Source organism: Pseudomassariella vexata (genome assembly GCF_002105095.1).
Source record: "Pseudomassariella vexata strain CBS 129021 chromosome Unknown BCR38scaffold_2, whole genome shotgun sequence".
In the NCBI taxonomy this organism is placed as follows: Eukaryota; Fungi; Ascomycota; class Sordariomycetes; order Amphisphaeriales; family Pseudomassariaceae; genus Pseudomassariella; species Pseudomassariella vexata.
In genome coordinates this window covers 3,467,081-3,490,535 of record NW_024467957.1, presented here as the reverse complement: position 1 = coordinate 3,490,535, position 23,455 = coordinate 3,467,081, and the positions used below count along the sequence as shown (strand labels likewise).

At 50.9% G+C, this 23,455-nt stretch overlaps 6 protein-coding genes across 6 annotated transcripts; 2 read left to right on the top strand and 4 right to left on the bottom strand.

Annotated features, from left to right (window-relative positions):
- Positions 1–2,536: 2,536 nt before the first annotated feature.
- BCR38DRAFT_362308 (carbohydrate esterase family 1 protein) lies at positions 2,537–3,605 on the bottom strand (the record flags this gene model as incomplete). Its single annotated transcript, XM_040857182.1, has 2 exons — positions 2,537–3,041; positions 3,147–3,605. The coding sequence occupies 2 exons, from the start codon at positions 3,603–3,605 to the stop codon at positions 2,592–2,594; spliced, it is 909 nt and encodes a 302-aa protein (XP_040720411.1). The 3' UTR covers positions 2,537–2,591.
- A 3,007-nt stretch (positions 3,606–6,612) lies between these two features.
- BCR38DRAFT_107247 (uncharacterized protein) lies at positions 6,613–11,906 on the bottom strand. Its single transcript, XM_040853343.1, has 3 exons — positions 11,217–11,906; positions 7,137–11,138; positions 6,613–7,069 (listed from the first exon to the last, which is right to left on the bottom strand). The coding sequence occupies exons 1-3, from the start codon at positions 11,658–11,660 to the stop codon at positions 6,914–6,916; spliced, it is 4,602 nt and encodes a 1,533-aa protein (XP_040720410.1). The 5' UTR covers positions 11,661–11,906; the 3' UTR covers positions 6,613–6,913.
- Positions 11,907–13,192: 1,286 nt separating this feature from the next.
- On the bottom strand, positions 13,193–14,076 carry BCR38DRAFT_332861 (uncharacterized protein; the record flags this gene model as incomplete). The annotated part of the gene is made up of 2 exons (XM_040855185.1): positions 13,193–13,577; positions 13,637–14,076. The coding sequence occupies 2 exons, from the start codon at positions 14,074–14,076 to the stop codon at positions 13,193–13,195; spliced, it is 825 nt and encodes a 274-aa protein (XP_040720409.1).
- Positions 14,077–15,743: 1,667 nt separating this feature from the next.
- Positions 15,744–16,652, top strand: BCR38DRAFT_422170 (uncharacterized protein). Its single transcript, XM_040859492.1, has one exon. It carries the CDS (start codon positions 15,887–15,889, stop codon positions 16,271–16,273), a length of 387 nt encoding a protein of 128 aa, XP_040720408.1. The 5' UTR covers positions 15,744–15,886; the 3' UTR covers positions 16,274–16,652.
- Positions 16,653–19,413: 2,761 nt separating this feature from the next.
- On the top strand, positions 19,414–20,360 carry BCR38DRAFT_333580 (uncharacterized protein; the record flags this gene model as incomplete). Its single annotated transcript, XM_040855239.1, has 2 exons — positions 19,414–19,572; positions 19,662–20,360. 2 exons carry the CDS (start codon positions 19,414–19,416, stop codon positions 20,358–20,360), a joined length of 858 nt encoding a protein of 285 aa, XP_040720407.1.
- Positions 20,361–20,884: 524 nt separating this feature from the next.
- BCR38DRAFT_107187 (succinyl-CoA:3-ketoacid-coenzyme A transferase 1) lies at positions 20,885–23,156 on the bottom strand. The gene is made up of 4 exons (XM_040853342.1): positions 22,749–23,156; positions 22,346–22,618; positions 22,092–22,275; positions 20,885–22,011 (listed from the first exon to the last, which is right to left on the bottom strand). Exons 1-4 carry the CDS (start codon positions 23,017–23,019, stop codon positions 21,126–21,128), a joined length of 1,614 nt encoding a protein of 537 aa, XP_040720406.1. The 5' UTR covers positions 23,020–23,156; the 3' UTR covers positions 20,885–21,125.
- Between the last annotated feature and the right edge of the window lie 299 nt (positions 23,157–23,455).

The following is a 23,455-nucleotide window of genomic DNA, read 5'->3' as shown; positions in this document are numbered from 1 at the left end:
TGTCAAATGGTGCTATATATTTGATGAGTTGCATGAACCAATATCGAGAAAATGAGCGAGTCTTGATTTATACAGTCACTGTGGAACCACACTGGTACTGGCATTCCGGCTACATACGAGGATGAAGAAGCGAAGTACAGGTCGGGGGTTCCAAGCCGCAAAAAGGCCCTGAAGTATCTTAGGTGTGCCTCAACATGACCTCAGGCCACCAAATTCCACAGTCACGATGTGAAAAAGGGCCGTTTACGAAGTTGCCTAAAACAAGGCGAAGGAACGGTCCTGAAATGTGCATTTTTGTCACATTGGACCTTGGACCGCAAGCGACCCAACAACATGCAAAATGCGGTTCCATATGCAGTAAATCTGCTAAACGCCTCACTTCACCCGCGTCAACTCGAGCTGAACTGAAAAAGTACTCCCCTATCTTTTGCGCTCATTCTGAAAACACGATCATGAACCAGCATGTCCACACGAAAATTGTCCCAGGACTCCTACATCCTGCAACTTTGACCAGCCAGTTGAAATACCAAACCATCTCTCTCAGCTCGACCTACCGTAAAATAAACTTCTATGCACTCCGATATCCTCTGCCCTCGAATCTCGCACGCCCGCGTGCAAGGTACCGGTAGGGCGGGCCGAAAAAGTGACAGCGCGATCGCCGAGAGGGTTGACTTGGGTAATGTGACAAGGATTCAGACTTCGGCCAAAACATGCGGTTTCTTACAGTCTGACCAAAGGAACTCTGCCGTCAGGGATTGGTCGCGATCTTCTCAGATCCTAGCGCTGTCTTTGTTATGACCGACCGGAGCACGACGTACTATAGGAATATATTTGACAATGCTACTGGAGAACGACAGGCTCTTCTTCTGGACCACTACTTCAGTTGGGAGGCGAGTTCGTATTGCTTGGCCAATAGTCGATTTCTAAATTCCCTAACTGAACAACTTAGTTGATTTTACCACAAGTAGTATGGGAAGAGCGCATAGAATCAATTCGGCAGTACTTGACGAGAGTACGTGGCAGGCGTTCGGTCCGACGCAGCGATTAGTCGCGTTTCTTGAGTAATCTATCCAAGTTGATCATCCTCCACAAACTGATTTGAGTAGAAACTCCTCGCGGAAACTACTTTATTTCGCCGATGTTTTGTTGATATTAGACATTAACCTATAACAAACACACCTGGTGGAGTACGGTTTAGTCCCTTCTTAGTGGTTAGTAGTCGGAATTTCTGTTCTAAATTTGGGCCGGCTTCTTTGTTTTGTGGTAAAGGTACACTATTCACATAGTCATTGACTCATGCTAAGATCAAATATGTCATAATGACGTACTATGCCAGTCATGCATGTCATCATGATCAGTCAGTTTCTAATGATACTTATGGATTGTGTTATGGTTATAAACCCGACTCTATATCCTGATGAATGGTAGAATTTTGATTGCTTACGAACACATTTCCGAATCCAGACCCTAAAATCACTCATAATTCATCACCGTCAGAAGTCAAACACATAATCAGACACGATGCCAACAGGTTCCGAGGCAGCGCAACAAAAGTTCTCCGAAGGTGTTACTCAGACACGACAGTCTGCAGATGGTAAGTATCTCATTATAACGTCAAAAATATATAACTGATCCAATAAGCAGACGCAAGTTCGAAGGCTTCTAGCGCGCCGGGTGTAAGCCAGGTCACAGGCGGCGACAACCCAAAGGCGGGTGGGTCCAGCATGTCAAATATTGCCGAAGGGGGTACAGAGTCGTCGAGTTACGACCCCAAAAAGGGGCCATCCAACTGAAGCATTGTAGTTGTTATCGATCAAGGAAGAACAATCTCGTGGTCAAGACACAGATGAAGTGGTTATGATAGCAATTTGTCTTTGGATTTTCACACCATCTTTCATTTTTAACCGAAATGTGCTCCATGTTCGGTACTGAAGATTTTAAATCCAAAACTCTACAAGTTTTCCACCACAACATTGGAAACGGCGGAGACTAGTTCTTCAAACTCTCTGACACCTGACAAAAGTTTGTTCCAACCTTTCGCGGAAGTACGATTTATGACCAAACTTACAATATACAAATCTGGCTCAAGTATTTCTCTCGAATTCATGTCTCATCAAGGGAAGCCATCCTGCGCGAACGTATTAGATAACTAAGGTAAAGTTTAATAAACATAAAGATGGATATGATGAGATTTGATTTTTCCAGGATCTTAAGCAGGTATAGTTTCGGTTGTTATAACTGAACTTTAGTAGGGAGGAAATACGAATTTCACTTGGTGCTCTATTTCTTGCGAACTTGATTTCTCTCACCTAACAAGTTGAGATTATCCATCTTACATAACAAGCATGTACCTATCAACGCATCATTGGATAAGAAAAGCAGAAGTCATTTTTCAATATCATCAGGCATATCTTAATATCCACAAGAAGCTTCGGAATGTACGTGCGTATCCTCATATATACAACCCATGCCAAAAGACGGAACCGGGGAACTTACTCAATTTTCAGTTCCCCTTTCCCCACCCCTTCTGCCCACCCTCAAAGATATTCTTATCTTCTCCCCTTCAGTATTCCTCCAAGCCAACAAACCCCCTACAATCCAAAGAACTTCATATCATCCGCCCCCCGAATCGGCACCGTATGCCCGACGCCCTGGGCATAAATCCCTACCAAATGATCTCCATACGTATACGTGGTATACCCATTCTGTGGGCTATTCGCCTGAGTCGTAACGGGTGCGTTCTCATCATACCCAAAGACGCCGACCCACTGCTTGATAGTTTCGTTGTAGTTGCGCGGGGCGAGCGTCGTGTCGGCGCTGCCGTGGTAGATCTGCATCTTGGGTCGGGTTCCGTTGTAGCCAGGGTACATGTCGGTGACGACCGAGGCCCATTTGGCTGCTGTCGCGGTGGATTGCCCGGTAGCGCACGAGTTGTTCCACCCGTCCACGGCGTTGGAGGCCGACATGAAGCACCCGGCTGCCACGCCCGAGTAGGCAATGCCGGCGGCGAACATTTCGGGATAGGTGGCCGCCATGACGTTCTATTTCATCAGTCAGCGTCAAATTATTCTGCTCCTTGGAAACTCCGTATTCTCGGAGTGAAATTTTCTCCAAGGGTGACGGATAAATGAGAGAAGTGCACATACGGTCATCATAGCCCCCGACGAACTCCCCGTAACAAACACCTTAGTCGCATCACCCTGATACTTATCCAACGCATACGTAACCATGTTCGCAATAGAGTTGCTATCTCCACCGCCATCATGGCTCAGCGCGCTCTTGCTCGACACGTCCCAGCACGTCCCACTGTAGGGCGACTCGGGGTAAATCACAATAAACCCCTTCTGGTCTGCGAGCTGCGCGTAGGGACTGCCACTGTAGTACCCGTTGGCCGTGCCCGTGCAGTAGTGAATCGCCACGATAATGGGTGGCGATGCGGCGAGTGTGGCTGGCACGTAGATGTACATCTTGGTGTTGGATGGGTTGGTCCCAAACCCGGTGACTTGCTGTAGGGCTTGCGTGGCGCGCTTGAGGGGCGGTTCGGGGTCCAGGGGAGAGGCGGCTGCGAGACCGAGGAGGGCCGAGATGGTGGTTAGGAACTTCATCTTTGGCTATCTGTGTCCTTGCGAAAAGCTCCACGTGCTGCGATGACGAAACTTCTGGGATCTTGGCACGGTGGGACGTTTGCATATTGTGTGCGATCGCTCTACTTATACCAAGAAAGCCTTCCAGGTTGGAACGTACCGAGTCAACGGACCGGTACACCCCGCTAGTACATTGATCGCCACATCTTCTTTTGCCCTGTCCCATCAATCGTGCCTTAATATCAGACATGGATATCCGGGCACCCCCCACTGAATATACACGACAGGGGTTCTAGCCCCCTTGGGGCAATTTACCCGGGGCATCATGCCAGTGCATTGATGCTCGCGCCCACATTGGGCTCAAGGGTGAAGCTGAGTACACAGTTCCCTTCGGCACTTGAAAAGTTGCTGAAGGTCAGAAATAGTTCAGCATCATTTTTGACGATGCCGATCTACATCCCAAGGACGCGTAACTTGGTAGCCAATCTGGTCATGGCTAAATGACGACACTGCCTATGCCGGTAAGCGGCAGCCGGCATACTTTATGTGGCAGATCAATGTGGGGTATAGATAGATACCTGAACCGAACGGGAAATGAAGGGTCTTCCACTCGTACAAAGTAAAAGCATCACTAGTTTCCTCTTTTGGGCATTCGGAGCATTTTGGAGCTTTACCCTCTCAGTCCCGGGTGATATGGGTAAAGTGACGAGTGACTAGGTAATTGGAGACGACCTTCAGCTATAGAGCTGATGAACTCTCTGCATCTATTTTGCACATCCTTACGAGCGAGTTTCTATTTTCGAATCTTCACGCACCTTCATCAACGTAGGATTTGGGTATTCAAAGGCTTCATCCGAGGGAGGAAGTCAGTCGGTAGCCCAGGCGAGCTGGTAGGCATCCATCGGGGCAAGGCCCGTCTAATGGTATCATTGAGACCAAACCAGGCAGCTTCTCTTCCACTCAGGACCAGCCTTTAGGCACATTACCTTTGAGGCCTTGTTCCATCAAGCGTGCCACGCTTATCACTAAAACCCCCCTTCAAAACAGATCGAGGGATACCGTTATGTCATTCAACAATCACTCAATCTCGTTATGAACTATACACGGACTAAGTAGTGGTAATCACAACCCCTCCGCCCACCTGACCGACTTCTTCCTCCTATGCCCGACCAACCCACCCAGTATCCCTCTGCCTCCCTTCACATTCCTCAACGCACTTTTGATACCAGGCGTCCTCATTCCCAAGCCCAAAGTCATCGTACTCGATCCTCCACCGACCGACACCCCAGATAATCTGGACCTGCTGTTGCGCATTTCCCTCAAGTCCTCCAACCTCCACTCCCACCTATGTTTCTCCACGGTATTTCTCGCTCTTCTTAAGCGCTGTCGCCAGCCTTCGACGAAAAAATAAGCTTCGCGGAAGTCGCCTTGGGGTTCTTGTGATTTCTTGCAATTGTCTTTGTGTTTGCGTTCTCTGTTTTCATTACAATCATCGCTATCGTAATCATCGTGATGCCCGTCTTCGAACCCCGCGTCCGTACCCTTACCCCCAGCCCCAGCCCCAGCCCGTAGACTCTGCTGTCCCAATACCCCATTATTAACATATCTGCCTGCTCCAGACCTAGACCCAGCCGTATTATCCCTCTGCCGGACAGAACTAGAAGTGTTCACGCCGGCTCTTCCCGAGCGTGGTCAATTGCCGTCCACGCCACTAAGCAACGCGCTCTTCTCATCAATCTCATCCTCATGTTCATTCAAGAAACCGCTCCGTCTCGGAGAGTTCGCCTCCTCCCCATCTACAGCATCAGGAGTGATTGATTTCCGCAGCGAAGAGCTCCGATCCCGCCCCACAGGCTGGAAGATACTCGACAAGGGTCGCGAGCGCGTAGGATTCGGTTCGGCATTCCCGGTATTGCCGGGGACTTCGAACATATTCCGCAGTTTCTGGAAAATCGGGGAGCCGGAGAGGGGTGACCTGCTTTCTTGATTTTGACTTTGAGTCTGGTTCTGGAAGGACATTGGCCCAGAGGCTAGATCCCGCCGGCTTGGTGAACTAACACCCATACCCGATGTGATGAAAGGCGATTTACCTAATTCATGCTTGAACGGGTCGAAGTCATCGCCTCCGCCGCTGCTGCTTCCGCCCGTGAGCTGCGAGTCGTTCCGCGGCCTCGTCATCATCCTACCACCGCCATCCAGAGAAACGGGCCACGAGTCCCGGATGACCGGTTCATGCCTGTCGATTGTCAGAGATGAGTGGATGGGCGATGAGTGGCTTGACGAGAGGGTGCTCTGGCTGTATAGGGATTGCGGGATGGAGTCGTTACGAGCATGCCAAGGGATGTTGGTCACGTCACGGGGCATGTAGGTTTCCGGTTCGACTTCTAACTCTTCTTCTGGCTCTGAGACTGAGTTGGCAAGGCGTCGATCTGGTGGGGTTTGTAGACGCGTAGGTGAATAGCGGGTGGGAGTTTGGGGGCTATCTAGTACTCTGGGGGCGTGGATGCTGTCGCGCAGGCCTCCTCGAGTGGGGGTGTTGGGGCTGTCGAGAAAGACGCTGGCTCGCGGGGTTCGGCTATCCATATTAGGCTCGAGTGTGTGCGGCTGGATACCTTCTTCACTTTCTGGGTCGCCGTACGCGAAATACAGTGCAGCTGGTCTTTCGTGTTGTGGTTCAAAGCTATGCTGTTGCGGTGCTTGGTTGGAATCTTGCCACATATTTTGCATGCAGGGTTCATCCTGATGATGATTAGTGTCATTTATGCCTGAATGGTCATATGAATCACTCTCATCCTTCTCTTCATAGTGGTGGGTGTTCAGTACGTTGGGGTCTTGGGATGGCGTAACAGCTGCTCTTGGTATGTCGACATCATTCTCGGGTCTGTGTTCGAGTGTTTGTTTGTCGAATTGCGTATCGGCTTCTTTATCCAGAGTAAAGTCTCCGTACTGGTGGTATTCGCCATCCGAGTCGTCGCCACCGTAGTCGGACACGTCGGTAGTGTCGGTTGCGAACAGATCATCTTGACCACTAACAGTGTCATTCTCTACCGGCAAAGGTGAGTGATAACCTTTCCTGGCGGAGGCTGGTATAGAGAGATAATCGTCGGCGGGTTGTTGTGGATCAACAGCCTGTGGCAGGCTCGCTACGTCTGGGGGCAAAGAGGAGTCTTGTGACGTCGTGTGTATGGTGAGATTTGTAGGAGAGTGGAGTTGTGCATCATTGTTGCCATGATGAGATAAAACGAATTGACCCGGTACTGTGTCGTGTTCTTCATTACCGGGCGAGAATGTGTGGGCATTGTGAGGAACGGAGACATCCTCGTCTCGATCTAGCGACCCTTGCCGTCCATGTTCAGGTGCATCTGGGTTCTCGGAGAAGTCAAATCCATCGTAGTGCTTGACTTTCGACCATGATTGTTGCTGTTCAGGTGAAGGCGAACGGGCCGCCTGGGGCTCGACGTTTCTCTCCTGTCGTCTGTCGTGATCTTCTGGATCTCGGTTAGGGTCGCCCTCCTTATTTAGCACGCTATAATTCTCAATGAAACTACCAACTTGATCGTCTGGATGGCTTTGGAGGGCATATTCTCCTCCCTGTACATCACCATCGTCACTGAATGACCTCTGCGACTGGCTGTCACTCGCTGCCTGATCGGGTTTGTGCTCGCCCGTGGCATCGGGAGAGTGCGAAGGCAGATATCTCAGATATCCGTCGCTTGCCTTTAGGTCGTTAATCATTCCTCCTGCAAGTGAGTCCTGCTCCTCCACTGAGTGAGAATACGCTTGTTGCGCCTCATCATGCATCTCCATGCGGTTGTCATCATGGCTCGGCAGCGCCGCATTGTCTCTCAGAAGCTCTGGCAAATGATGGTCCTCGGTCTCCAAGTCACGACTCCTCGTGATAGGCAACAACGGCTGCTCACCCTCGCCAGGCTTCTCCATGTCATTGCCTTCACTTCGATGGTCATTGTGGATGTTTTCTATTTCGTCAACACCACGGATTCCCGTGGCCCCAACTTGTGGACTGGCGGCATTCACATCCTCTGAAGAATGAACATTCGACGTGACACTCTCCTCATCCGATAATTCGTCCCAATGGCGTTTGGACACGTCCAAGCGCGGTGTGCTGAGCTCCAGCTCATCATCGCCAAATTCGTTAAGAGGTTCATTGCGATCCTCATCATCATAACCCTCAGAGTCGCTGCCCGTCTCGTTTTTTTCGTGTATATCAACAGAAACGGGCTTCCCGTCGTGATCCTCGAGTGGCGGGCTGTTCATTCCACTTTCATGGACAGGTGAGAGCTTATCGTTAACATTGTCAGCTTGCTGAAGTCTCGCCTTATCGTCCTCAAGTGTCGACATATCGGGGGCTTCGTGATCTGCATCCAATTTTTCGGACGTCTCTATTCCGCCCTCGTGGCCGCTGGTGACGTGGCTGAGGCCTTCGTCTTGAATTTGATCACGAAAAGATGGCGCCCCATCAATACTAACAGGTTTTGTAAGACTGTGTCGAACCTGGCCGTCACCACGAGCTTCGCCCGGCTCGCCTAAACTCTGCAGGTCATCGTCGGTCGGCTGTTGCTTCTGATCGCGATTTCGATCAGCAGGCTCTTGGGCATGTACATCCTCATAGTCTAGCCCAGGTGATCTAGGTCGGCTACCAGGCGCAGAACCTGGTGATACTGCGGTAACCTGATTATCGTCCTGAACATGCTGTAACGCTGGGGTATCCCTGGGGTATCCATCAAGATCTTGTGAACCAAGTTCTGTAATTTCATCGTGGTGCTCTTGCAGTCCAGAACTTCGCATATCACCAGTAATTTTCTTTTCGTCAAGCTGATGGTTGTCATCCCAAGACTGAAGTGACGGCTCCTGGTCGTGACCCTTCAAGTCTGAAGGATCATCATCCTCATGCTCCGAGCCGGCGCTTTCGGTTTCACCGACGATGTCATACGCAGTTTCATCTGATATCTTCAGGTTGTCAGCTTCGGGTTCCGGCACGTCATCAGAATCAGTGTGTTCGACTGCTACAGTCTCGCGCACAGCAGAAACCTGATCGCGATCCTGTAAATTCTCAGCTGAGAGAATCTCTTGCGTCGCAGTATTCACGTGCCCAGACACGTCCTCATCGCCAAGCTGTCTAATCAACCCGGGAGCAGCCTGATGTTCTGCCGAGTCATCGTCATTTCGAGTCAAATCTCCAAAAACCTCTTGGCTATTTGGCAACCCTTTTATTGTTTGACTCTCCTCAATTTCATCCGGAGACGACGGACGTGAAACGGCTTGAGCTGACCGAGTTGGGCTGTCTGGAACTCTGGCTTGACTGTCGTGAGCGCCCTCAACTACACCACTTTTCGACGCAACGTCGTCGACATCGTTCTGCGTCTCTGTTGCGTCATTTTTCCACTCGGATCCCAGTCTCTGCGAGATGCCTGAACTGGGTCGCCCAGTCTCATCGACGTCGTCAATCGAGACATGATCTTCGGAGCTGCCATCGTTATGGCGACTCTCAATTGAATGTTCACGATCATGAGCAGATGAGTCCAATACAGGAGACTTGGACGTTATCTGTCCCACTTCATCAGCCTCACCCCGCTCGCTAGCATCATCACGACTCAAAACATTATCGTGATCCCGAGACTCGTTCCCAGAACGCGAGACGGGCCTTGAAACCTTCTCTGCTCCCTCGACTGGCGGGTCGAGGTCGGCTTCCAAGTTTCCCGTCTGAGACTCGAGGTGTGTTGCCACATCTGGGTTTCCCTTACCCTGAGTGTCCACTTCATCTTTCCTCATTGACAGTTGGTCTACATCCCGCTCCTCTGACTGTTCCAACGCGACATCAGAGGAGTAGGCTTTTAAAGACGGGTTGTCGTGGTGTTCGATTTGGGTATCACCTGTTGGGTTGTGAGAACCTTCTGCTTTCGGGAAGTCTATGGATTCGTGTATTGATTTGGGTGTATCCTTAGTTTGATCTGCGGGAGGATTTTGGTCCAAGCCTTGTTGAGCGGGATGCTTCGATTGGTCGTCCAAAAAGTCATAGTTCAAGTGCTCCAGGCCACGCCCAGCTCCAATACTGGGAGCCAGAGCACGGTCGTCTCCTCGGTCGTAGTCGTTCAGTGAATACTCAGGATCGGCCTCAATGGAGTCATCAATGTACAGCTGCTCCGGTTCATCTTCCACGGAATGGTCGTTTGGCAGCTTCTGCGACCCATCTTCCAATGAGTTATCATCCCGAGGAGCCTCACCCGGGAGATTTTGGTTAAGAAGTCGCATGGCCTTGTGCACGTCTCCGTTATGTAGCTCGTTGCTTAGCTCAGCTTCCCCAGATCCGTCCTTCTCCGACTCGTCTTCCACTAGATCATCATTCCGAGGAGCTTCAATTCTTGGAGAAGGGGCATCACCTTGACCGTGCAGACGTTCATCAAGGAGTCGCGTTGCCCTGTGCATATCTTCATCATCGAGGTCTTGACTTGCCTCCTCCTGTTTTGGGGCCGAATTCTCATGAGTGTCCTCATGCGAGGGTTGCTCATTACCCTTGAGACTTTGATCGAGGGGTCGCATGGCCCTATGAATATAATCGTTATCCATCTCGTCACTCGTATCCTCTTGCCGCAGAGTCGTTTCGTCGGAGTCCTGGTGCGAAGGTTGGTCTTCACCCTCAAGATTTTGATTGAGTCGCATGTCCTTGTGCACATCGTTATCATCTAGCTCGTGACCGGTGCCCTCTTGATCTGGAACAGAAGTCTCATCAGCGTCCTCGTGCGAGGGTTGACCGTAGTTCTGGCCTTGGTCGAGGTCCTGAGGAGTAAAGCCCTCGGGGTATACACTGCGATCACCCGAGGTTGGAGCCTGCGCATCTTGGGTCTCTAGGCCTGTTCTGCTGTGCGAATTGTCGGATGCAGTGACGTTTGTGTCCCGTAGCAACTCGATACTCTCGTCGTGGGCCGGTGGACTTTCGTCGTCGCTGGCAGATTCATGGGATTCCGGTAGGTCTTGGCCCAGCGGCCGGTCCTTTTGTACGTCCCCTACAGCAGGCAGGTCGTTATGTAGTGTATCTTCCGCTTGCTCATCATTCTTGCCGTGGTTGGAATAGGTGTCCAAGTCTCGAGCCTGGGGCAGGTCTTCTGTGTTCTCAGGAACAATATTTTTACCATTACCCATCAATTCTCCCCTGTCCGAAGTTGCAGCGATCTCTTGCGCCGGCAACTTCTCGTTCTGCGGAAGCGACGTCACATCGGCCTCGTGAGAGGGGCTCGCATCCACCCCATGAGACGACGCCTCGTTCCCCTCAGTTGGCGCAGTGTCAACCTCACGCTGCTCCTGATCTATATCTTGCTCTGTATGTTCCTCAGGCGCCTTCTCATTATTACCCAAAGAACGTTCTTGATCCGGCGCAGATAGTGGGGCGAGTGTTCTGTGACTGTTCGCTTCGGGAGGCGCAACATTGGCCAATGCACCACCACTAGTGCCCCTAGAGGCCGTATTCCGTCTCCTCTTGCGCGCCGGTGGAGTCGGCAGCGGCATCTTGAGCTGTTCATCGATTAGGCAGTTGATTTCCTGCGCAGCGCGTATAACCCGTCAGCAATCTCTCCGCAGTGCCAACTCACGCAAGTAATTCGCGGTTAGGTAACTTACCAGCCTCCTCTCTTGCAACTCCCTCAACCTCCTCTCTCCTTCCCCAATGACCTTCCTAGCCTCTTCCTCCACCTCATCCATAAGCGGCTCTATCTCCTCGTCTACTTCCTCCCTCTCGCCCTCAAACTTGCTCTTCCTCTGCTCATCCTCGTCTCTGGCTCTCTTCCTCAAATCCTCATCCTCTCTCCTCCGCCTCGCGTCGCGCTCCGCGTCTTCTTTGCGCCTCTGCTCGGAAATAGCCTCCGTCTCGGCCCGTCGCTTGGATTCGAGTTCTTCGTGTTCACGTTCATAATTGGTCTGCAGCTGGGCGAGAATGGAGTCCCGCTTCTGTTCTAGTTCGTCGAGCCGCGCGTTATGAGAGTCGGTATTCAGGCCAGCAACAGTCTGGTGAATTTGCGACAGGTTGTCGTGCATTTGCTGCACGAGAGTGGCGACGTCCATCATGGCGGATGGGGGAGGGGAAGCTTCGGCCCCGTAGTATGGCAATATCTGTTCGTTGGTCCAATTAGGAGAGATGTGTAATAAGGAATATATAGGTGGCTATAGATAAATATAGTTTGGAAATGATAATCAAGAAGCTATGAGCTCAACGTCATGTGTTGGAAGCTATCACGACCACGCTTGTGGTATCCGGCAAGCTCCAACAGCAATGTAAGTTCTGTCCGTAGATCAGACAGAATGGCCCAGAGTGTGAAACAGCAAAGATGGGTTCTCTCGCTCGCATTAAAAATAGCAGAATGAAACCTAGACAAGGGGGGCGGGGTTGTCAGGAAAGAACCCGGAATACTATTGGGGCGAATATGTCATGAGTTGGCTCGTTGTTATTCATGCATTATCTGCGCGAAAAGAACACCAAGCTTCCGTCATCAACAGAAAAACAGTAGCCAAATAATATATATCAGATTCCAATTGGATCTCTCGGGAGGGCGAAGCGCGGTTACTGAAACTTCGGATGGGCATTGGTCTGCTCGACAGTCTGCCTGCAGCAGCCACCTCGTCGACGACGCCACCAGGCATCGTCGCAGGATGATGAAGGCAGGCCTGCCCAACGTCATGACCGTCAGCCTTCACCCATGACTAGCAAACTAAATAGATTGAAATACATTGAAATACATTCTACCGACAGATTAGGAACTCCTACAATTCTCGTGCCTTCCGGTCAGTTGCCCGCCTTGCGAGCAGCAACGATCATATCGATCCTCGACATGATTCCAGAAATTATTTTGGCCTGGCGCGCTTTGTGGCCGAGACGATCGAACCGATGAAAAGTGGCGTAGGGCATCCCCCATCATCATGCATCGCATCGCAGATGTCGTGGAGTAAACTCGTTTCTGGTTGGACTACTATTTTGAACTTCGGAATGTTGAGATGAGTTTGAAAGTGGAGGGACATGGAGGGACGTCATCGTCATTCCCTCATGCAGTAGAATGGCCCGTGCCGAGCCTGATAGCGGACAGTTAGTGTTTCGCTGTGGGTTGAACTCTAGCTGCTATCGCGGCACAAACAGTTGCCGTTAGTATCGCATGAAAGTCGATAGGGATTCTGATACATAGTTTCAGGAATGCTCGCACCAATGAAGAACCGGAATATGGGACGCATGACGTTGCCAAGTCTCAAACAATGCCGCGCAGTCCGTGGATGCCTATATTTGACCGAGGGACATGAGTAAGTACTGACGTACAATTGGGTTTTAGGTTCAACGAAGTAACTACCGCTACCCACAAGCAGGCATAAAACAGCACTGTGGGTTGTTTTGAAGATATCTTGATGAGGGTGGTCTATATGGTGTATGGATTAAACAAAACGGACGAAATCGTCCTCAGTATATTCATAGGCGCTGGCTAGAAGGAAAGACGTGTGGAACCAGCTAGACAAAACCAGCCCTCCCAAAACAACGGTCCGAAACGAATCCGTGGCATCCCCACCGTGACGCGCAGACGGTATCTCAGGAAGCCAATGCTAGCCATTAAAAGTAGTTAAATTCTCGCCGACGCGGCGGGCTTAGTAATCCTCATCTGCCTCCGACGGTAGGACTCGCGGTAGCCTATTCGCTGGAAGGTGCCGTATCCGTAAGCAGCGACGCCAATGAACGTCCATGTAGCCGTCATCACCAAACCAACGGGGAAAATGAGGATGTTTACTCCCGGCAGAATAAATGCGACAGTTCCGTTTGCCAATGCTGTCGTGATGTCGTTGACAGCCACCTGGGCGAGGGCGAGATCCGACAAAACGACGTCCTGGGAGAAGACACCATTTACAAAGGCAGCTTCATTGGAGGAGACATTCGTGCTGACTGCGGTTCCGGCGCCATTGACGGCGTTAAGGGTCACAACGGGCATAACTAGCGCTTCAACAACACCCCTGCAATTGAATTAGCAACAGCACATTTCAACATCCCTCTTCCACTAGCTGGCACTTACATAGTCATGGGCTGGCTGAGCTGTGCCTGGTCGATCTGACCAACGAACATGTACACCTGGAGCTGCGTAGGGGTGGTGGCGCGCGTCTCGAGGTCGCGGGAGGAGACTGAGCTTTGGCTGACAGGCGAAACGGATGCTCCATGATACTGCAGTCCAACCTGAATGTTTTGCGGCGGGATGCCCGTAAAGTCCCCATACGGAGTTGACACCTGGAATAATCTCAGATCCGCCATGAACGCACCCGTGCTGGTATCGAGGCTTTGCAGGTTGTAGCAGACGGCCGTGCCCGAAGGATTCGAAGCCGTGGTGAGTGGTGCGAGCGCAGCCATGCACGCCGCCGCCGTCTCCGTATTCCATGCCGTCGAGTTCAGCGACGAGCTATCATCTGTCAAGTTGACTGAGCTCTGGCGTTTTGGAAGTATTGAAACCTCGCCGTCCATCCTCACTTCCATCGGCTTGGTATCCCTGGGCGCTTCCATTGCGTACATTGCTCCGACCCCCGCATGTGCCCCCGTGGCCAGCAGCGACGCTGCGATCGCAGAACCAAAAAGCATATTGGCGATATGCTTCAGAACAAGTATAAATTAGAGAAGCGAAAGGCCAGTCGACGAAAGTAGTAGTAAATTCGAACAAAGATGAACCGCCCGGCGGTTAATAAGAAGCGGAACGGAAGAAAGAGAAAAAAGGAGTGTGTCGGTTCGAATTGTTGTCCTTGACAATGCAGTGTAATTGACTTGTTTCTCGATCGAAAGGCGACAAACAGAAGAGGGAAAAACTAGATAGTGTGGCTGGCTGGCAGGCGGGTGGTGTCTGTCTATGTTTGGTTTCGAATCTACCCGTGAGGCGCAGGTGGATGATTGCCAATGTTTGGAGTGCTTGATGATCGACGTGATGCTGGACAATCTTCGCACACAATGGAGCCAAGGAAGGTGGAAATATGCTCGACGACAAGTTACCCTAGCATGTAGGAGGAATAGACGACGCGACGTTCAGTGAACGGTGGCGTGAGAGTGGGTCGGTTGTTGACGGTTAGACGAATAGCAGAAGCTCAGAAGTCTGAGAAGTGGGGATTCGATGGAGGGTTAAGACATGCATCCCTATAGAGGGGGTGTCAGAAGCCGTCTTGTACGTACTTGCTTGTCACAAGAGGGTAACAGACGATGAGGCTCAAGGCATGACACGTTGATGGAACGAGAAACAGGCGAATGGCTTCATCACGATGGAGGCGGCGAGGGCCAAGCTTCGTATCCGTGGTGGACCAGTCTGGGAGTCAACGCTTGCCAGGTTCAAGACCTAAAACCTTAACAGCCCTTGCGCGCAAAGAATGAGGCTGGAGCAGGAACAGAGGCGTCTCGATTGGTCTCGGTAACGGTGAGGCAACAGGAAAATTGGGTATCATAAGGGCGAAGACTGCCACGCAGGACAATTGGCGTTGTCGGATCGACTGGCGATGGAACAGATTGGGTCGGAGAAGTTCGAATGAAGTTAGAAGAATCTCCTCGGCTGAGACTGCTTTGGGTTTGAAGCACAGAGCGTGGCACTATTGGCCAATCGGGCATCCACTGGGGGACTTTCTGACCCGCTCTGCAACCCCTGATTTGAATAAAACCTGGCCTAAAAATAAGGTACTTGATTGCTTCGACAGCTGCCCAACCATGTCCCCTGATGCGAATTTTACCCCTGGAAAGCCAAGATTTGACTTTATCGAGTCGTTCCTCCCGCATTCGCTTCAAGTTCATTTACACGACACCACTCGATGCTGTAGATCTCTGGACACAAAAACAGGCTGCATAGCATAAAAAGGCAGCTACTACCTGCCGTTTGTACATTTAGCTGCAATACTTGTGATTTGGCGCTGGACATTTCTACCCGCTTACTTGACCTGAGGAGGGTCGAAACTGTGACTACTGCGGCGGGACCACGGAGTTCGTCGTTGACGCTTGCGCCCTACCCAAACCGAGGCGAAACCCTTGCCCACCGTTTCATCTGCCAAAATAGCGTCGTTTACGAGATGAAATCAGCAAAGCCACAGATGCGCCGCTGCAGGTGTCACGGCAGATGCCGAACTTTCGGGTGAGCTCCAACAATTGGAGCTCATGACAAACTCCCAGACTAGGGCACTTTGGCAGGAGGCACTTTGGCAGGTCGCACTTTACTCGACTTGGTACTGCGCCAACTGATTCCACGTCGTGCTGCTCACAGGTGAGTAATTGTTCCCACTAGGAATTCCGAGTGGATGACTATGGACAAATGAGGCAAGTTCGTACCCTACAAAAAACCATGCTTCGTGAAGCGTCGGGTTTTGACGTACTATTTGTTTTCATTGAATTCGCCTGGGTATCAACGACCAGTATTGAAGATGAGGTCCAGTTGGTGACGCGACGCAAGGCGGCTCTCTTTCACCCAACTCACTGGGGACCACTCCGTAGCATGCCGAAAGTCGAGCAGAACATCGCGCTGTTACTTGTAAAAGCCAGGCAACGCAGTGAAGACCTGAAGGATGACGCAAGCGCTAACGAGAAATCATATACAACCTGCCACATCCCACTCAGCGCCACGATTCGGGTAGACGGGGGTCCGCAACCCGCCGTCTCATCACAAGATTCCGCCGCACTGCGGGATGCGGAAATCGTCTAGGTCAAGAACTTTATCTTGGGACTCGTCGTAACGGGTTAGAGGCATCTTCCCGATCTAACAACGTTAGGTAACTGAGTATCTGTGGTCTCACTACGGATTACTACGTAGGCACGACGACACAGTTGGCCAACCACTTGAAGATTGTCGACGTTGTGGAGGGAGCCGAGAAGGGTGAAATCGTACCGGTGAGGGATGCGCATCCGCCCCCCCTCGCCCCCCCCCGAGTCTGATAAGGGGTTTGATAAGGTTTGCTGAGGTTAGGAAGATGGAGAGGGTGGCTAGTGGCGTGTTTAGGAGCTGAAGGGCCTTGATGCTGTTCATCATGCTTCACTGATACGTCCTACTTAGTACACCCACCCCTCCATACACAGAATCCCAGCCGTGCCTCATTGTCTCGAATTTAAAGATATTGGATTGGTCACCTGTGTCGTAACGTGATCAGTAGAAAGCAGAGCCGTCGGGTTTCTATTCACGTCACATCTGCGGCCGAATGGCGGCCCCCACGCGCCCTAAATCCCTTAAATTTTACGAACCTGCAGTAGAGTGCGGGAGGAAGCGCTACGTCCCCAGATTCAATAACCGCCGCTCGACGAAGACCAATTAAAGCTCGTGTATGAGAGGATTGATGAAATCTATGTGGAACACATTGTGGCACGTGGTGCTATGTCAGTCCACCCCATGCTCACGAGATCGTGCGATGCGGGATATTGGCCTTACGACCGTGGATGCCGTAAAGAGCATTCGCAATGTGCTGTAATATCTTCTTGTTTATATCAAACATATATCATTGATAATGATGCCTCATACTGTGAGGATATCAGCTCCTTCATACCGCTTCCTGGCGCCTCTATTTACTCGTCATTGCCGTAATCACTGATAATGGCCACGGAGCCGCCCAAATCTGAACGAGATATGCCTACTTGATGAAGACCAGATACACACTAACACCAGCCCAGAAGCTCAAAATGATGAATTCCTAGATGAGCTTGATGTTCACGATCCAATGTACCATGAAGAACCGTAACACAGAAGTTGTGTGATGTGGGTTATAAAATAATCCTCCAGTGCTTATACTCACAGAAGTCGCGAGTTGCCGATTCGCCTACTCGAGTTTGCGCTGCTCGATCGTGTCGATCATCTTCCAGGAAACTTTATTATCGATCTTCTCCCATGTCGCCTCGCAAGCCTGCTCTCGTGCCGCTTGATCAAACTCCTGCCGAAGAATTTCATCTGTGCCCAAACCGAGGACCATCTTGACGAACCCAGCTAGGTCATCCGGGGGAACAGGGTATCCCAATGTGTTAAAGAGATACCCCTGCACCTTCGTGGACGTCCAGCTAGCGATGGAACCCAGTCGACGGGGAAACAGGATTTCGCAGTAGCCGGCTAGATCGGTCTGGAAATTGCAGATTATCGCAGACTACTGAAACCTGAGCCTCATAAAGCTGCTGTCTAAAATCCAAGATGCCCTCTTGGTATGCTGCATGCGACTTTGTGCGCTCCAATAACCTGCTACGGCTGCACATTGCATTAGCGCGCTAATCGATAAGCTCGATGTTCACCGGGTCTCCCCGCTAGTGCAGATCTATCTAAAGGAGATCAAGGGGGAGGGGCAAGTCCCACCTTTGCGAATAAGCATCACTGTCTAGACCCTGTGTGCGTCGCTCGCCAGTCAACATTGGCTTGGGAGAATCTGTCACTCTCTTGACCAAGATAGGCTGGACTAAAATTCTGCGAAAATATCGAGGGCAGAACATGATTATAACGCTAAGTGTTCACAGTCAAGCGACGAGAGCAATGGCTTGAGGTCCTTCATCAGCAACAGTGACTTACATGACTTCACAACGAGATTCTCGAGGCCATATATGGTGGGAATATTAATACTGAGAACTTCACAATAGGAATTCTGGTATCGTGACTCGCTGCTGCAGGTTGCCGATATCGTCTGTACACCTTGTTTCAGGGTCTATGCAGCTAAACTTTGGGAAAACCTTTGAAGGAAGGTCCGCACAGCATGCGTGCTGCTAGGGAAGTTGAGATATACAACCGTCCATTACCATCACCAACAGGCACATGCTGGTGATGATTATTCTGGGTTTCAACGCCCGCCATTGCACAAATTCTTCCTCGCCAGTCCCTGCTTCAACTTTCTTTCTTGCCGACGACCCGCTACGGCGATACAACCCAGCACAATGTGCCGATGACTACCCCGACTGTCATCTCATGGCCAAGGACAGTTATTCGAATTCTGTTAACTCAGATGAGTACGAGACGAAGGAGAGGCTGGATTGAAACAAGATCACGTACCGTATGAGCAAGCCGAAATAGGTGTTTGACGGAAAGGGCGTATTGATGCGAGAGAGATGCAGAAGCTGGTTGTGAGGGTGGACAGTTTAGGTCGTCAGGGGCTGGGTTTGTGTGATTGAGTTGACTCCTGTGGTTATGGATTGGGTATCTGCATTTGATGGTGTTACTTGGCAGTGGCAGTAGCTAGGTCGATTGCAGTTGTGTGAGTTGGATGGCATGATAGATATACCGGCTCGGGGAACAAGGTTATTTCGAGAACACTTTTGGGGTTTCCGCAACAAATAGCTAAGTTGTTTCTTTCTTACTGCTATCTTCTAGGGAATCATCTCTTACTAGCTACTTTAGTCCATCGTATGTCGCGCTTGGATTACTCATAATAAGCTTCTAAATGGGGAAGAAACCTGGAAGTTGTATTGAAACTGAAGTTATTAGCAGAGATATGATATTGGCAGTGGTCAGACAAAACCAGACAGACCATAGACTTTTATTATTCGCTGTGGGGATCCTGAACGTGAGGGTTGGTTCGTTTATTGGAGAGGAGGGTGAAAAGGTCGCGACGTGCGAATAAATCTACTTCCGAACTGGTTCTCCATCTAGTGCACGTCATCCCGTTGCTCACCACACATTTCTAGCGCTAACTAAGACCCGATCTTCCGTTTCTCCCCCACTAACCCCTGGTCGGCCCTGGTCGGCCATTGTAGAAGCCCCGACCTCGGTCGCAATTCGGGACCGTCATGTCGTTCAACCATGGCCCTCATAAGTTTCCAATGGCTGCATCTAAACATCAATCTACATCTGACGCCAGTACGGACAATAGCACCTATACTACGGACATGTCGAAACTTTCTACAACCGTCAAGGCGCTCATCAACGCCGGCCACGCCAGGCCGGGCTACACGCGCGCATCGGCGCAGGTCCAGCCCGCGTTGGCCGAGTTTGCTCGGGATGCGAAAGAGAAGAAGGTCGGGTTGCCAGCTTGGGTGACGATGTCGGTCAGTCTCTCTCATATACGCAGCCAATCAATCGATAATTAAGACAGTCACAATATAATGAACAACTCATGCTAACGAATTGCCTCCAGACGGCAGTTAGCGCAACCCTCAACTGCCCCGAAGCCATGACGTCCATCTTTCAGCTCGCAAACCTCACCGCGCCCTCAACCCGCAACCCCGTCCAAAACGCCGAACTCGTCCGCGAAGTCGGCCTAAAATGCATTTCCTTCAACGGCATCCCGCGTTCCATCAACTGCCTCAACGCCTTCTATTCCAGTCTTCCCCCGGACGTCGCATCCTCCCTCTCTACTCAACCCACGCGCGAATACACCCTCCAAAACCTCGAGGCGAGGAAGAAAACCGGCTTGGCGCTTTGGGATTCTGTGTACTTGGGCTTTGAAAGGAAATTATTGGATAAACTGGCGCAGAGCCACCCAGATTTACCTGTGCATATCCTGAATGGACACTACGGGAGCTTGCTTTCTGATCCTGAGGATAAGAAGACAGGGGCTAAGGTGGGGCGAGTATTGACTAGTTTGGTAGCGATTGCGTGTTTGAGGGCGCAGACGGGGGTTGGACCGCAGGTGGTGAGTCATATTTTTGGATTAAGGAAGGCGTATGAGAATGGGGATGCGAGGGCGGCTGGGGAAGAAGAGGTTGAGGGTGGAGAGTGGTTGGCGGGCGAAGAGGGGAATGTGTGGATGTTGGAGCGTGTGGATGAATTGGTTAGGATCATTGGAGGCGGGGAGGGGACGAGTTTTGCGCCAGGGGTGAGGGCGAAGTTGTAGGTAATGGAGGTATGCGTTATAGTTCTAATTAATGTAGTATGGATCGACTTCATGTAATCTAAGCTGAGATTTCCAGAAGCATTGGATTTGAGACTATCCACTGACCATCCACTGACCAGTGGATAGTCTAGGAACGGACTCTATCATGAAATAATTCAGTTGACAGAACAAGGTAGCCGAACAGACAACTCGGGCAGATAAGGCCGTTATCGTTCAAACAACAGAAGGAACAAAAACATAATCGAGAAACCCTCCCTATCTGGGGGTTTCGGTTATTAAACCACACTTAAGTCTCACATGGATGATAAGAACCAGCATATTAAAGAATGGAAAGAAACTTCCCCCCCGATTCTATGCACCTATTCATAGTGAGCTCTACTGTTGCTAGTGTCCTGGTGTACAAATTAACCGTCCCTAGAATTGATTTCAATGAAAGCTTCTGCATATCTTAAATCTATGTTACAACAGCATAAAAGAGGTAAAATGAAGGTAAAAGGAAACGAATTATCCGGTCCAGGATCCGAACCTGAGACTCGCACACAACCCTGTATCACTTAGCGTGTTGGGCGTATGGCCGACTACCGATTACTCTACCAATGAATGAACCATACTATCTTATTTCTCAAAAATGGACGTCTTTAGAATACCTTACGTCTGACGTCGCCCTGTACAGACACCTTCTCCAAGGTTTGCTACAACCAGGATCAACAGTAGGTGTAGCTTCTTGGTGCTTCCCATATATACAATGACCAAACCAGCCCCGCCCTAAAACGTCCCCAAATCCTCCGCCACGTCAAAGTTCGCGTCTGTCTTCTCCCTCACCGTCTCAACATCCACTCCCTCCGCCACCTCCGTCAACGTCAATCGGCTATTGACTCGATCCACCTGGAATACAGCCAAGTCCGTAATAATCGTACTCACGACCCCCTTCCCCGTAAGCGGCAGCTTGCAGTCCTGCACAATCTTGCTCCGGCCTTGCTTATCCACATGTTCCGTCGCAACAACGATCTTGGTCTGTTCCGGGTTCGACACTAAATCCATGGCGCCGCCCATCCCCTTAAATACTTTGCCAGGGATCATGTAATTGGCCAGGTCGCCAGAGGCGGAAACTTGGAATGCGCCTAGGATTGATACATCGACGTGCCCGCCGCGGATCATGCCGAAGGATTCGGCGCTGTCGAAGGTCGACGCGCCTGGGAGGAGAGTTACGGTTTCTTTGCCCGCGTTGATGAGGTCTGCGTCAATGTCTTTTTCTGAAGCGGGGTAGGGGCCCATGCCGAGGATTCCGTTCTCGGATTGGAGCCAGACTTTGGTGTTAGGGGGGAGGTAAGAGGCGGAGAGGGTGGGGATGCCGACTCCCAAATTTACATAAAACCCATCCTTCAACTCGAGGGCGGCACGTTTGGCGATGCGGTTCCGGGCATTGGGTTGGCTTGTGCTGGTGATGTTGGAGGGATCTTCTTTGGGAGGGGCGAGTTTGAGGTTTTCAATGTGCTTGGGTGCTGTGGCGGGGACAATACGGTCGATGAAGATTCCGGGGAGGTCGACTTCGTCAGGGTGGATAGCGCCGAGGGGCACGATGTTCTCGGCTTCGACGATGGAGAGTTTGGCGGCTTTGGCCATAAGGCCGGCGTAGGTTTTTGTCGTGTATCTGTTGGGTTTGGGGTTTGGTTAATAACATAGATATACGAGAAAAGAGAGAACCTGTGCGAATGAGATAAAGCAACCTACTTGAAAACACAGTTCCCCGCCTCGTCGACCTTCCACGCCCTTAGAATAGCCACATCGCCCTGGAGCGCAGTCTCCATGAGATAGGACTTTCCATTGAATATCCTCGTCTCCTTGGGCTTTCCTTTTTCTAAGATGCCCTCGGGTGTGAACCGCGCGGGGATCTCCCCCGTTTCGATAAATGTGTCTGGTTCAATTATTAGTTCAAATTCATACACCATTCGTGTTACCGCATGCTCCATTCTGATAATACTCACTGCCACCAGTCGATGTATAAAAAGCTGGGATCCCAGCCCCAGCGGCCCGCAATTTCTCGGCCAGTGTGCCTTGAGGACATAACTCGACGGCGATCTGGCCTGTGAGGTACTGTTTCTCCAGCTCTTTATTGCTGCCCAGATACGACAGGATGATGCGACTCAGTCGCCCGCTCTTGGTAAGCAAAGCTAATCCGCCATCTCCAGCGCCAGCGTTATTCGACACCGCGGTCAGGTCCTGGAGTCCTTTCTTGTGGATGGCTTGGATGAGCGTGTCTGTTCAACATTCCACATTAGCTCATGCCTTTTCCTCCTCTCATCTTATCGCATCTCATCTCATACGCAAGACAAGCAAGCAAGACAAGCAAACATATTCGAGACGATTTGAAGAAGGACCGCAACTAACCAGCCACACCACAAAGCCCAAATCCAGCGCTCAAAAGTGTCATCCCATCCTGCAAATCCGCAATCGCCTCATCAGCCGATTTGAATACCTTACTCCCACTACGCTGCCTTGCCGGTGCTGCAGCAGCAGCAGGCCGATCGGTTGAGTAATAGTACTTCCGCGTTAGAGGCGACGACAAGATCCTGGCATACTGGCACTTCGCGCCGGGCGTGGCCCATCGGTACGAGAACTGGAGCGACGCGCGCAGGAAGACGCTTCTTGGACGTGCCATTCTCTTTCTTGTTAGGGCGGAATTAGGGATTAAGCGTAATTTGTCACACAGTCACGGTAATAGAGATGAGAGATGGGGGGGACATCATTGATTTTATCATGACGTTATTGCCGATCCGTATGTATGCGTCTCAGCCGTTAGAGGTCGCTGCGGGGGTTTATTAAGGCCCGATTGATGGTGCGGGCATTGCGAGAGCTCAGACCGAAGAGCAACCCCCCTGTACCCGTGCCACACCCCACTTATTTCGGATTCGCTTGAGCTCACCAACTTGGCCAGTTTTTCGACAGATTTCAACCTTCAATTAGAATCTACGTAATAACCGCCAACCAAGGCCTGTCTCGAAGACATCTGTAGGCTGTAATTGGCCTGTCAATCGACGTCTTCTAGCTTCTTTTGCGGCATCAGAAAAGCTCTTTTTGGCTACTCTACGTAGTCC